Consider the following 15,247-nt stretch of genomic DNA (forward strand, 5'->3'; position numbering starts at 1 on the left):
TGAGCGGTGGGAGTAAACCAAAACAATAAAGTCGTTCCAAAGTTGGCTACCCAAAGCAAAGATGAGTAAAAGAGTAGAGGTCTCACTGCTTTCCCCCACACAGTCTGTTCTTTGTGGTAACATGAATTTTAACATTTTGATATCTTGGAAACAAATTTGCAGAACAATTTACAAAACCACTATTGATTCCTACTCCAGATTCTTTCAGATGGAGATCTTCTACAAAATTACTGCTATCAAAAAACAACTTAATGTTTAATATTTCAACACAATGAAAAGTCATCATTAAGCACATTTTTGGGACCTGTGGTTCCCAGCCTTTTTTCTCAGGGGACTCCTTTGCTATCAGTTGGGTAAACTGACAACCCCTGACAAAGTGACATACATTCAGCTGCCACTTTATTAGGCACACCTTGCTAGTACCAGGTTGGACCCCTTTTGCTTTCAGAACTGCCTTAATTCTTGGTGTCATAGATTCAAGAAGATGCTGAAAACATTCCTCAGAGATTTTGGTCCACATTGACATGATAGCATCACACAGTTGCTGCAGATTTGTCGGCTGCACATCTATGATGAGACTGTGGAGGCCATTGGAATACAGTGAACTCATTGTCATGTTCAAGAAACCAGTTTGAGATGATTTGAGCTTTGTGACATGGTGCGTTATCCTGCTGGAAGTAGCCATCAGAAGATGGGTACACTGTGGTCATAAAGGGATGGACACGGTCAGCAACAATACTCAGGTAGGCTGTGGTGTTTAAACCATGCTCAGTTGGTACTAAGGGGCCCAAAGTGTGCCAAGAAAATATCCCCCACACCATTACACCACCACCAGTAGCCTGAACCGTTGATACAAGGCAGGATGGATCCATGCTTTCATGTTGTTTACACCAAATTCTGACCCTACCATCTGAATGTGGCAGCAGAAATCCAGACTCATCAGACCAGGCAACGTTTTTCCAGTCTTCTATTGTCTAGTGTTGGTGAGCCTGTGTGAACTGTAGCCTCAGTTTCCTGTTGTTAGCTGACAGGAGTGGCACCTGGTGTGGTCTTCTGCTGCTGTAGCCCATCTGCTTCAAGGTTGGACGTGTTGTTGGTTCAGAGATGGTCTTCTGCAGACCTTGGTTGTAACCAGTGCTTATTTGAGTTGCTGTTGCCTTTCTGTCATCTTGAACCAGTCTGGCCATTCTCCTCTGACCTCTGGCATCAACAAGGCATTTGGCTCACTGGATATTTTCTCTTTTTGGGACGATCCTCTGTAAACCCTAGAGATGGTTGTGTGTGAAAATCCCAGTAGATCAGCAGTTTCTGAAATACTCAGACCAGCCCGTCTGGCACCAACAACCATGTCACATTCAAAGCCACTTAAATCATCTTTCTTCCTCATTCTGATGCTCAGTTTGAACTTCAGCAGGTCGTCTTGACCATGTCTACATGCCTAAATGCATTGAGTTGCTGCCACGTGATTGGCTGATTAGCTATTTACTTAAAAAAGTGGCCAGTGAGTGAATTTTTTGGATATTTCATATTAAATTTAATGCATTAAATTATTTCCTGTGAATATTGCATCAGAGATCCATTCATCCATTTTCAACCACTTATCCAAGGCCAGGCTGTGGGGGCAGCAGGCTGAGCAAAACACCCCAGACATCCCTCTCCTCAGCAACAATTTCCAGCTCCTCCTGGGGGATACCAAAGTGTTCCCATGCCAGATGAGGTATATAATCCCTCCAGCGTGTTCTGGGTCTGCCCTGGGGCCTCCTACCAGTGGGATGTGCGCAGAACATCCCTAATGCGAGGCGCACAGGAGGCATCCTGATCAGATGCTTGAACAACCTCAGTTGGCCTCTTTCAATGCATAGGAACAGCAGCTGTACTCTGAGCTCCCTCCGGATGTCTGAGCTCCTGTTTGTATTATTATTATTATTTTAAATGTTATAAATCAGACATACTTAATTGGCTTCTTCTTCTTTTTTTTTTACTTTTTTTTTTTCTTTTTTTTTACAAATTCACTTTTTCTTAAGCTCTTTGGTTGTTTTAACTGCATACTTTTCTAACGCACTGTACTGTAACTGTTTTACAAATGTTAGGAATGGTTCAAGAAATCAGTGAGTAAAAGACCCTTTTCCACACCTGAAGCACACGCACACAAAACAGCCCAAGCACTAGAAACCCTGCCTTGGCGTCTGCTTCATGTGTTTTCATGACAAATGGCGCCCTCTACTGTCCACTCGACATACTGCTCCACCAATCACAGCACAGCAAAGGGAAGGAGGAAGAGTTAGAGCTGATAAAAGATTGTCTTTAATGTTTGGCATCGTTAATGAATTCCATACCACAGCAGTTATGGGAGTAGGAAAACCACTTTTACAACCAAACACTGTTTGATCATGCTAACACCATATGTACAGGAAAGCACATTGAAAAGTGTATAAAGTATTTATATGAGAAGACTCAAAGTCAAGAACGGTTGAGACAGCCACAGTCTAATGGATTTGTCCTTTTTCAAACACTGATTATAGATATTTATCAATTACATTGATCTCTGGAGTACATGTATATACACAAAACAACGATAAACCTTTTTGGGGCGTCTGCAATAATTCTCAAAAATATTTCACAATACTGCTGTATGTACAATAACAGAATTTACATTGAAAAATTCTATTGTACCCATATTTTGAGTATCACTTCAGTCACCAGTTATCCTCAGCGCCATCAGGCTCACACTCACATATTGTATATATCTAACCTCAGGCTCGTCTCCATACAAAGTACAGCAGCTGATGCGGTACCTGGGCCTTCTGTCTCGGTACGGTTTCTGAAATATGTTCACACAACTGATGATCTCACATACAAAAATAGATGTTGTCTAGTCAGCTGACAACTTGATGTACAGTAACACAAAGCATCCACCTGCAAAAAAAAAGGAAAAAACAACCAGGAAAACAAGTCATTGTTAAAATATTAGCTATATCCTTCCAACCCACTATATCGCGATAAACAGCGCTGTTTCTTCTGCTCCACAAAAAGTAAACCTCTCTCTCTCAGTCAGCATTCTTCTGAAACACATCATTAGTTTTCACACAACAGAAGGTGATTGAGAAAGAGCCGCAGGCAGAATAAGAAATATTAGCGCTACAAACCAAACAACAACCTGAAACCAAAGCGGGACAAAACCATACAAAACATCACTAGGTAGATATCTTTTTTTGTGTTTTTCTTTTTTCCTTCGGGGAGCGTATAGTGAACAGAATGAAAAGGAGAACGGCTGTCGCTAAATGAGCTTCTCACAGTCCGGATGAGAGGTCAAACTGCATTTGAGTGCACTTAAGGCAGGTAGGCGATTCCAACGCTGTCTGAGTGGGCTCTTTGACTGGCCACTCAGTGGGCGGGGGTCTAGACAGTGTCATCAGACGCAACGCAATGCCACTGCAGCTGTCCAGGTTCAGCCCTCACTGCTTAACATGGTCTGACAACCATACAGAGAAGGAAAAAGATGGAGGGAGAAAGGGAGAGAGAATGGTGTTCGTGTTCAGCAGTCCAGCAGGTGGTTTGAGGTGTGGAGAGTTCTCGTTCCATCCTGTCTTCTGTCACCGCGAACATTGAACATGACAGGTGTGGGACCCGTCTGTCACTGTCCTCAGTGTCCTCTCTCCTTCCTCTCAAGATATCTTTGTCACACAAAAGAGACAAATAGACTTCTTCAACATAGACTGAACTTAAAGCACTTGAACAAAAACCAGCATTGCAGCTTGTGCAATACAAATAGAACATCTCATCTGAATACATTCACGTAGGTTTCCATACGCAGCGGTACGGACGGGAAATCGTCAGTGACTGGAGTTCGTGTCCCTTGAGATGCCGGTCCGAGAGGAGAGCTGCAAAGTCCAACCTTAGAGACCTGCGATCCATGACAGCAACACGTATCAGAGTGCGCCATTTGATATGATTCACTATTAAGGAGCACTTAACAGTGTTTTGAAAAACATAATGGACATAAGCCTTTGAAAACACTATAATGTATTTTGTATTATGTATTTATTTATCAAAATAAGAATTCATATATATGAAGCATTTAAAGCAGAGAAGTCACTTCACTGTGAGTAATAACCATCGGTCGTTGCCTTGTGTTGTGAAAATGCCATGAAAAGCAAAATTAAGGGAGTTCAGAGCTTAAACTGCACCTGGGATCATGTTGGTGATGATCACGGTTGTCGTATTTCACAAAACTGTTGTCGTATTATTCATCAAATGAAAAAACATGCTCACAGACGAGTTGTACAATTGTGTACAATCAATATCAATTTCAGAACAAAGTTAGTCTGTCTTATTGTTCAACAGATAAATTTCTTTTAATAATATCTAAGAGGCCACCCGGAGCAGTGACGGCAGTTGTGCCTCGTACTGTCGACTCATCGAGATTCACTCCCTCTTTTCTTTCCTTCATGTGCACTGAAATTAAATCACAGAGCGAGAGGGGTCGACTGAACTCACTCCACTGCTTCTGACAAGACACTTCCTGTTACTGTTCCTTTAACTCAGTGCAGATGAAGGGAAGAAGACAAGGGGAAGAAAGCTCTCACTGAAATTAGCCGGAGCCTCGTCATCACTGGGTCTCCTCGTGCTCCTCGCTGATGCACTGCTCCCAGGGGTGTTTCCCCTGGTCCTCCCGGTGGCCGTGAGGGGAGTGGAAGATCCTGCGGGGCAGTGGGATGGGCTGAGGCGGCAGCTCCTCCTCAGGGATGCAGCCCTCTCTCAGGTAGGGTTTAGGTGGCACGGCTGGAGGCTGAGGCCTGCGGTAAGGGATGTGGTGTGGGCCGTGGGTGGGAGGATGGTGGTGAGGCGGCGGCCCGTGGGAGTGGCTGTCCAGCCCGGGGTGGGCGTGGGCATGAGGATGCGGGTGATTGTGTGGGTGTGAGGCGGGGCTGCGGTAGTGGAAGGGGCGGACCGGGTCCACGGAGTCGATCTCCGGTCCACCGTAGTGGATGTGCAGGTAGGGAGAGGCCATGTACTCGTCAGGTGGGGACCACAGGTGGCTGGGAAGAGGCTCCAAGGCGTCGTTCCTGATGGGGCCGGGGTCTGGATACTGGCCTCCGAAGTTACTCTCACTCAGAGAGGAGACGCCGCTGCTGGCACTGCCTGACAGAGTGGAGTTACTGCCACCCAGAGCTGACTGAGGACTAGTGGGGGAGCCTGGGATCGGGTGGAGAGGAGACTGGCGGGAGAAAGAGAGATAGTGGGTGTCATGGGTGCATTCCTCACTAAAGTGTCCAGTGTCGTCACTCATGCTGCCTTCACATGCTGTCAGAAATATTGGAAATACAAGTGGCAAATGAAAGACGATGGAGTCAACAACTACTTCATCATTCTGACATGGTCCGTGTTTCAGACACCGAGGCACTTCAATATGACTTTGTAATTATGACTTGACTACTGGTGTGAAACAAATACTCTGTCTACTCTCAATCATCAGGCACTGCAAGGGACTGTAAGTGAAGACAATGTGTGGGAGTTAACAACTTGGTGAATAGAAGCTTCTGCGAAGGCAGGGTTACCATGACAAAGGACTGCAAATGTCATTTTGAAAACTGAAAATGCATTTTCTAAAGCTCAGATCACAACATCAGCATCGTATCTACATGAGGTATTTATGTAAATTGAATAAAGAGGAAGATGAAGAAGAGGAGAACGAAAGGGGAAAAAGCAGGAAGAAGAAGAAAAACAGAAAATTTGCTACAAAGCTGTTTGCCCTGATATTTTATCTATCACAAAGTCCAAATTCTGTTGTCATGACTACATATAATATTTGAGTGATGGCTGTACCTTTCTCAGAGAGCGGACGGGCAGGGCAGGGGGAGGGTCGCTGTTCTGATGGTGATATGCATCACAGTGCATCAGGAAGTGTCCTGCAAAGTGAAATTCATGAGGATATAATTATTGGTCTTATGTAAAGGTCTCAAATAGCCTTGAAAATCCAGCCTCACAAGCTTACTTTTTTTCCTGAATATTATCCCTGACAACCAACAGGACCAATTAGCTTAGGTAGTTGACAGCTGCAAGCAAAAGGAATGAGTGTGAGGTAAACGTACCTGGTGGGAAGGACCTGGGTGGGACTGGGGGCATGATCACTCCTCCAGTAGAGGCTGGCATGTAGGACACCTGCTCCCTGTTCTCTCCGTCCATGCCCCAGCCGCTGGGAGTGTTGGGAAACACTGGAGGGGGAACACATACACATGTCAACACACACTGTAGCACAGCTCATGTATAAAACATTGTACATGTCAACCTGTTTGTGTTGTGTTACCTTTCTCTGGTAGATTCATGTGAGGGTCAGCACACGGCTTACAGGGGCTAACTTGCTGAAGTAAGGCACGCTGCATGTGGTTGTTCTGTAAAAAGCAACAGAACAGTTTGTTAAAGTAAGCTAAAAACTATTATAAAAATCTCATGTGAACATTTGACACCCATCAGGTCCTCTGGCACGAGTCTGTTAGTTATTTCAAAGTGCAGGACGAAAACCTCTTATATGCTCTGAGCCGCTGGAACAGTCAGCATTATTCATTCATATTCATAGTCATTTTATTATTATTATTATTTTTTATCCCTCTTGATTTTATTTTGTCTTTATTTTTTTCTCCTTTTGATCTTTTTTTATCGAGTTTTTATTATAGCTTTTATTTCACAATTTTATTACTATTAATATTAATTTTAAAATCTATTCAATCATATTTTCTAGTCATAATTTTTTTTGGCTTTCTACTATATTTTACCTAGTTTTTAGTCCAGCTTTTATTATAACTTATTATTATCATTATTCTATTTTAATAAATCTATTTTATTGTATTTTATGGTCAGTATTTTTATTCTTCTTTTGTCTTTTTACTTTAATTAATAATAATAATAATTATTGTATTTTAAATATAATATATTTTTATATTTTATATTAAAATAATATTAATAATAATATTATATTTTTAAAATCCATCTATTTAATTGTATTTTATTGTCATAATTTTATTCTTTTTTAATCTATTTTTACCTTTGTTTTAATCTATTATTATTATCATTATAACATTTTATTTCATTCTCATTATTTTATAGCTGTTCTGTCTTTTTAAATATAAATTTATTTCACTTTTCAATTTAGTTTTTATTTCACTCTGTTTTACTGCTATTATAGCTTTTAGATCTATTTTATTACTCCCATCATTTTTATTGTCTCGTATGCATAGCTTCTCAAATTGTTAAACTGTCTTTGTCTTTTTTTGTTGTTTTAATGGTTCACACTTGTTCTGTCTTATTATCGGCTCGTCAGTCGTCTGTGAAGCACTTTGATCTGCGCTAAGCTGTGTGAAAGGTGCTATACAAATTAAGTTTGATTGACTGATTAATTCTAATGACACTAAACACACTTAACATCTGGTATGTTTTGCCCACTGATACACCATCTGTCCTACCTGTCCATTCTCTGCCATGTTGTAATACATGGAGTTGTTGGCCCTCTCACGATGAGACGGCAACAGTATCATCACTTCCCGGTTGTGTTTGGCCTTATCGGGCAAAGACGGAGAGCCTGGGCAGAGAAAAGACATCATCATTTTACTATTTCTATTTACAGCAGCCTCATTAAGTGTGACAGAGATGTCTTGTTCTACAAAAGCAGATATTTTTTAATATCTTCCTACCTCTATATATAATCTATGAGATATCTATGGAATATATTTTCTAATACCCAAGTATCTGTAATTGATTAAACCTCCGTAATATAAACAGATATAAAAATTTTGGTGCAGCGTACAGTAATGATAATTTCAGTCTCTGTTTGTTACTCACCTCTGGCACTCGAGGGAGCAGAGTTAATAATCTGAGAAGAGTTGGAGCGGATTGAGCTCAGGCTGGAGGAGGAGGGGCTTGGCTGCAAAACAAAACATATTCTAAATATAACACAAACTTTAAGGAGTAAAAAGCATTGTTCTATAACAGAAAACATCTCTGCTGTATTTGGTGCCTTTAATGTTTCATCTAGCAGACAGGAAACTAAAGATTAAAGTTTATGTGCAGTGACAGCAGCATTAAAATGAAGTTTTAGTTACAGTATCAATGCTACAAGTATTATATAGTGTCTTACATCCTGTTTCATACCACTTCCACCTCAACCATGCCAACAATGCGTGTTATTTTTTATTTCAATCCACACCTGCATGTGTAACGCCTCCTCAGGGTGCTCCCCCATCAGGCCGTCAGTCATTATGACAAGGTTCCCTGCTTCACTTGATGTGTGAGAGGACAGGGAGGAGGATGAGTGACGGATCGAACCCTGGAGGTTCAGGGGGCTGCAGGACAGAGAGAAGAAAGAACATTTTTTATTAAATCTGTGTTTGAATTCAAATCATGGAACTATCAGAGCTTTAGATTCTAATGTATACTGGTTAAAGCAATGTTTTAATGTGCAATACAGGATTTAATGAGCCTGAATGCCGAGATGGGGCTGCATCTCATGGAGACCTGCATATTCTCCCTATTTGCCTGATGGAAATATGAGTGTGAAAGTGTTTATTTACTTATTTTGTGTTAACGCCCATCCACACCAAGAACGATAACTGTAAATATATCATTTTAAAAATCATTCTAACTCAAGTGGCTGAGTCCACACCACAACTATAAAGACATCAGCACTGGGGAATGATTTCATTTGGATCACTTTCTGAGTGATTTAAAGAACATTACAAACACTGACAGCCAATCAAAATCCATCTGAATTTACAGGGCGTAACCTGGCAACACAGCTGGACTGTGCAGTGTGTGCTTGGCGCCACTGTTTACAGAACGTTATAGTTCATCATCGTGGATGCTCTCATCATTATAAAGTTATCATTCTTGGTCTGGATAGCCCTTAAGTCCTGTGATAGAGTGGTGACCTGTTGCCCAAATGCATGCTGGGATAGGTTGACCCTGAACAAGATGATCAGTTTAGGAAATGGTGAAATTAAAAGCGTTACTCTTGAGTTTGAACATTTTATAAAGGCGATCACACTTTTTATTGGGTTGAGATTAGAGATGCAGCAAAATTTGGTGAAGGTTTAATGATAAATCTGCCTCTGTGTGTGTGTGTGTGTGTGTGTGTGTGTGCGTGCGCGCAGTGTGTGTGTGCGTATGTCAGACTGACTGACTGACCTGTGTCTGTGTATGAGACGGACACTCTCAGGGCTCATGTGGCTATGAGAGGAGAGGATGCCTCTGGGAGAGTTGACCCCTTGGCAGCCTGCCGGGCCGAATCGATCCACGCCGGGCACACCCTGCTGGGACCCAACAATATACTGCTCTGAATATTTACACTGCTCACAGAAGCATTTTAACACTTTGTACATAAAAACATATAGCCAAACCCAAAGCACTTTATCACAAACATGTCTGCAGGGAAACAGACTCAGGTAATTAGCCTGTTTGTCAGCAGGAATAAAAAGGAACACAACTTAAACAGTAACAAAAACCTGAGCCACATGTGGGATGACTCACATGGTGTAAACCTGTCCTCATCATGTGGAACTGGTCTACAAGCTTTTTGTGCAGGGGACGCATCTCTGGATGCACCAGCTTCTCGTGAACAGCCAGCCCCACTCCGAGAATGTGCACCTGTTGACCGAAAACCAGAGGAGAAAGAAGAGGATGTTTGCACCATTATCACATGAATCTGTTAAATAAAAGTTCCACATATGATGAAAGTTAAAGTCTAACCTGCTCCTGCATCAGATCCTTCAGATGTGTGATCCTCTCTGTGTCTTCTGGGTGACTACTGATGTAGTCTTTATCAAAGAAGGCCTGTTGTTGAAGAGAAGTCAAAAGATGAGGATCTCTCACAATGCACATTCATCAATCAAATTCAACACATCTGCCCATTTATCTCTGTCTACCTCCTGATATCTGGCGATGCCTCCATTCACAGCAGCATCTATGACACCATTTAGGCACATGCTGAGCGGGTTGATGTTGCCATGATGCTGTCTGTGTTGGTACTGGCTGATCAGAGTCCGCAGCTCCTGGGTTTTATTCTCCACCACATAGATGGCATTCTCCAGAGGGCTCACCTCCATCTAACACATACAAAGAGGGGAGGAAGTATGTGTACATAAAACTGTCTAGCGTCCCTCAGGAGACAGTATGAGCGGTATGAGATGATAGAGAGTGAATGTTTGAGCTTCTCACCACTTCTCTCCTTTCCACCTCCGCCCAGCGGGAGATCCCAGGGAGAGGACGGGAGAGGATCAGGGTTGTTCTCTCAATCCACAGACTCTGTAAAAACATGGAGAATAGAGGTTATGCAGTCTACAATCAACCACATCTGGCAGCATCATGAAGATCTAGTGGAGAACTGACTGTGTGTAACAGATAAAAAAAAACCTAGTCTGATGTCTCAAAACAGTATTTCAGTGTAGCATGTAGGTCAGTTCAGTGAAGAGTAAAAAAAAGTCCTGGTGTGGTTTGATTCCATATCTAGGTTACTGTGTCAGAGGAAACTGGAGTACAGTATCATTCCAGGTCCAAGTCTCTAAAGCCCTGTTGGCTGTTCTTGTGTTAATTACAGGGGGTGAGTATAGTAACAACAGAAAAGCTTGCAGTACAATTAGGGCTGAAAAAACAGACAATCTATTAGTGGATTTGAAATGACAGAATTTTGGGTCGTTTAACTCGTGATATTTCTCGACCTCAAAAACGAATCTTTCCTCATCCATTTTTTAGTTTTTTTATAGTTCTTTTTGCATCAATGGTGAGGAGAGGAGTCGAGCTGCCACTGGAGCAGAGAAAAAGAGCTGCTACGGGAGCTTGTATGTACAAGCAGAGAGCGAGTGGGAGGAAAATGTATTTAATTCCAGAGAGGGTAAGGCTGGAAATATGACTGTGGTGTGAAGTTGTCCAGGAGCGCAGAAGTGCGTCCAGCCGCCGCCGGTGTGGGGTTGTACATTGAAAATAATAGGGGGCATATTTTTGACACACTGCATTCGCTGCTGGTGTGTTTTGGCCTCAAGTGTGACCCCTCTTAGCTACTGTATGACCACTGGATTTCATTGGACAGGACCTTGATAGGCGTCTTTCCCTGGGGCCCTCCAGAGATTAGGATTGACACTGATTGTGGAATTAATTTCTGAAAGGAAAATGTTGTTTCCTGCTTCTGAGAGTGTGAAGATGTGCTGCTGTTCTGTTTCGTGTTATTGTTAATTTAATATCACTGGGTTTTGGATTGTTGAATAGACAAAAAACATAGACTATAAAATAATGGACACAGCTACTATGATGTCACCCACTGGTTTGTGGACTGCAGTTTTGAAGCTTTGAGGTTGGTATTTCGGCTATCATCTTGATGTTTTGGAGCCTAAAATGTCTATATTTGGACAAGAGGGTGGAACTGTGGAGGAACAAGGGGTGACTCTCAGACTGTAGCAACACCTCACAGACAGCCTGTCCCTCAAGCGGTCCTGCTGTTAAAGGTCTCATATCGTGCACGTATTCAGGTACATTCTTGTATTTTGGATTTCTGCTAGAAGAATTTGTCGTGCTTTAATGTTAAAAAAAAAATCATATTATCCCATCTTTTTAGGTCGTTTCAGTGGAACTACAATGGATGTTAGGCAACAGCTTGGATCCATGTTTGCTTCCAGTCAGCTAATGTCATTTACAAACATTGCAAAACATTCATACAAGAAATACTAAAGGACCCATTTTAGAAATACTTTTGACATCACAAATTCACAGCAATCCTGGCGGCTTGTTTAAAGGCACAGCTCATGAATCCGAACTGTGTTCATTTCTTTGTGGACTGAGCATTTTGATACTTCACTGCTTTAGCACCTATACCTGCTTCGCGTTTACAAAGACATGAAAATCTGACTTTTCACAAATATGGGACCTTTAAATGTGCACAACTTTGCCTAAATATGCCTGATTGAAATGTAAACGGGTGAGTTATTTCCTCAATGCGAATACAGCTTTTTGTCTCTGGCTTATGTCATTATGATTCTGGAAACTTTTCCTCCTGCCACATTACATCATTCTGCAGTGTTTATGACTAATGCACCCGCGGTTCAGACAGGGACTGCTGTGAGTTACAATTACAGAGGCTGCTATACAACCAAGTCTTATTCGGGTGAATAAATCTGTGGTGAAATAATCAGAGCGAGGCTCAAGAGATAAGTGTTAAACCGAGTACGTAAAGCACGTTTGTCCTGCTGACAAGTGTACTATAAGCTTTCTGAAAACCACCGCATCTCTCTGACCCTCTGTTTGTTAATTGTCCCACAAGCACTCTCTCTCTCCCTATTTCTCCTCCTTGTCCTCTCTGTCACTCAAGCTTGTTTGCACTGGACCATCAGCCGTCCTGGGACCCCTCTCTCTTTCCCCTGCTTGTTGGTGCCTCATTCAAGATGTTCTTGATCTAGATTTTTGTCCTTCAGGAGATTCAGCCGCTCCCTTGTGTGCTTGTCCACCTTGACGTGACGTGACATGCTTCAGTTTTGCCACTTGTGTGTGTGTGTGCAGCTTGTGTAGGTCACCATGGTGGAGAGGGGGTCAAGTTCTATGTGTTTGGTGACACCTGACGTCATTACTCATTACATTTACTGTGATGCTCTATTCTGTACACACAACATCAACTGCACGTTTCCTGAGATTTTTTTCCGATTGTTTTTTTCTGTTGGGAGTTTTTCTTTATCCAAATCAAGGTCATTGTAGAGATTGTAAAATCTCTTTAAGCAAGTCGGGCTATATAAATAAAACTGATTTGACTTTATCACAGGAAAGGTCTTTGAATCAGTCTAACTGCAGTTTCCACAGAGTGTTTTTAACATCTGAATTTAGTGAAACTGTGAGGCAGAGATGGACTGAGAGTGGCACTGCTGGCTCACCGTACCCTGAACTCATTCTCGCGGTCCTTGGGCCCCTTGTGGAAAGGCCTGTCATAGTGGAAGCGGCTGACATTGTTTATGCGGTAGAAGCTCTTGATCCTCTCGGGCACACGCTCCAGCTGAGGCACATCAGAGATGTCTGACACTGGAGTCACCGCATAGATCTGCAAGTCTAGGAGCCAAGTGTCAAGGAAGTGACAGACAGACAGACAGACATACAGACAGACATGCATATTCACAGAGGAGAAAGAGCAGGAGGGATATTCAAAGGAAGTGCTTACAGAGAGCGTTCGTTCTGACTGTCTGACTCTGGAAATACAGTGTTTTTATGTGAGCTGAAATAACCTCAAACACATACATAAGCAGTACATAATATAAGCCGTGATGCTGAAATAAGTAACGAATTCTAATACATTTAGTTTTAGACTGTTGGTCAGACAAACAAGCAAAGTTTTCAAACTGTCTTCATAAAAAAATAAACTACATATTCATTTCAAATAAAAATAACTGTTCATTTTAGCTGTATAAACCAAGTAGGATACACTGAGCATCACTCTGCAGGATGGTGTCATCAGGTTGGTTGGGATGCTGCATGGCGATGGCTTGTGGAAATTCCCCCAGCATCCTTTGCTGGAAGTCCTCGAGCCGTTCATAGTCATAACCACGACAGACAAACTCCTTGTTCTGCAGAGAGAGGAAGCTTTAGTCAACACACAGAGTGACATGCTGATGAGAAACTGTTACACAAGACTCTGAGGCCTCTAGTGAACACGAAACTGGTGAACCAGTGCTCTGGATTTTTTGGTTTAGTGCTGGTACTAATAGATATTTTAGTATTAGTTGTTACTTCTGTTGTTTTAATACTATAGTGAAAAAAACAGCAAAAAGGTTTGTTCACCAGTTTGTCGCTAACTGTGTCTATCTGCTGTTGGGTTTGAGCAGGTAGTGTACAGTGGGTTTTTAGTTACCGGGCATTGTCAGATGTAGATAGGTAAATATTTTTTTGAAGGCTGATAGATTTCAGTGGTGAAATTTTACAGTTTTTATACTATGATGAGATTCATGATAATAAAAGCTGAGAGGGAAAACCCACGCAGCTCCTAATTTTCAACATAAACTTCCCGTCCCGTCTTTCTCTCTTGCACAAGCTGTTATAGTTGACATTGTCTCCTGCCGAAGTATGATGGAGCAGAGTAGTTGTCCGCATCAGCAGAATCATAACTGTGCCATGAGAGACAAAGCTGAGACTAGATTGAGGAAGTCTTACCCTGAGGAAGAAAGGAAACTTCCTGCCATAGAAGCCCATCCTGAAGAACTCCGGCTCGATCCTCTGCTGCTCGATGATGTTGTCATAGTACGCTGCCTCCATTTTCTGTCACAGAATAATAAACATGCAAAAGAGTCATGATGAATAATGATATAATCACACACATTACTGAATCCTCTGCATTTCCTGATGAGAGTGGGTGTGCACAGGTAATTAGGACATTGTGTTTGATGCTATACGCAGAGCTGAAAATCTCCCTTTACAGCATCGCAGAGGAAGCACTCAAGACTTTACTTACCCGTATCCAGCTGAGGCTCTGATAATCATATAAAGTCTCGTACTGGAAAGCCAGCTCCCGGCAGAGAGAGATTCCATATTCCCAGCACTGCAAAGACAGATATAAATGAGATGAATGGAAGAAATCATTAAAGCTGAATTTACACTTTAAGATAAAGATAAATCATCATTGAAATGACTGTGTGAGATTGGGAAACTTTGGAGGACTACAGGAGAAAGTATACAACAAATATAAAGTCGTTAAATAAATTACTGCTACAGGAGGAATAACTGAGGCAGCGGACAGATTTATACAGACACATCCTAAACATGAGGAGAATTTAACAGAGTCTAAAGACACAACAATTTGAAAGTAGAGGAAAAAACGTTTATAAAACGTTTTATACTTATATTCCAAAGGTCAGAGCTAAAAGTATGAAATCATTTTTAGAATTCAACATAGCTTCAAAATGTGTGTGATATCTGAAAAGAGGCCAGTTTGATGTCAGGCTTCTTTGTTTTCTTTATAGGAAGTTGTACGTACATGAAGATCTCATCAAGCATCTGTGTTAACTTTATATTTTACCGAAATTATTTTTAAAAAATCAGCTTCTACCAAGAACATTTTTAAAGGCAACTTGCAGATTGAATTTCTCACTAGATTTATAATTTAAGTTTTATGAAGATGATTATTTCAAAGGTTATTGTGGTGTTAAGATTTAAACGACATATGGGCAGAATTTTGGAGTAAAAATTGGGGATTTGCATATAAATACACAATTTTTCAACCCCATCAGGATATTTT

At 41.6% G+C, this 15,247-nt stretch overlaps 1 protein-coding gene across 2 annotated transcripts in view; it reads right to left on the bottom strand.

Moving 5' to 3' along the window:
- Positions 1-2,286: 2,286 nt before the first annotated feature.
- LOC126403227 (dedicator of cytokinesis protein 3-like) overlaps positions 2,287-15,247 on the bottom strand; it is a 67,304-nt gene continuing 54,343 nt past the window's right edge. Inside the window, exons 39-54 of one of the 2 annotated variants that reach the window (XM_050065781.1) lie at positions 14,465-14,551; positions 14,167-14,271; positions 13,442-13,583; positions 12,905-13,071; positions 10,207-10,293; positions 9,915-10,094; positions 9,739-9,822; positions 9,520-9,636; positions 9,178-9,302; positions 8,201-8,336; positions 7,837-7,918; positions 7,461-7,576; positions 6,308-6,392; positions 6,093-6,215; positions 5,827-5,909; positions 2,287-5,218 (exon numbers count right to left, since the gene is read on the bottom strand). In XM_050065781.1, coding sequence (XP_049921738.1) covers positions 4,610-5,218; positions 5,827-5,909; positions 6,093-6,215; positions 6,308-6,392; positions 7,461-7,576; positions 7,837-7,918; positions 8,201-8,336; positions 9,178-9,302; positions 9,520-9,636; positions 9,739-9,822; positions 9,915-10,094; positions 10,207-10,293; positions 12,905-13,071; positions 13,442-13,583; positions 14,167-14,271; positions 14,465-14,551 — 2,328 coding nt within the window. In that variant the 3' untranslated portion in view covers positions 2,287-4,609. Of the gene's footprint in view, positions 5,219-5,826; positions 5,910-6,092; positions 6,216-6,307; positions 6,393-7,460; positions 7,577-7,836; positions 7,919-8,200; positions 8,337-9,177; positions 9,321-9,519; positions 9,637-9,738; positions 9,823-9,914; positions 10,095-10,206; positions 10,294-12,904; positions 13,072-13,441; positions 13,584-14,166; positions 14,272-14,464; positions 14,552-15,247 lie in introns of both variants that reach the window. The other variant, XM_050065780.1, reaches the window with a different exon arrangement.

Source organism: Epinephelus moara, chromosome 16 (genome assembly GCF_006386435.1).
Source record: "Epinephelus moara isolate mb chromosome 16, YSFRI_EMoa_1.0, whole genome shotgun sequence".
NCBI lineage: Eukaryota > Metazoa > Chordata > Actinopteri > Perciformes > Serranidae > Epinephelus > Epinephelus moara.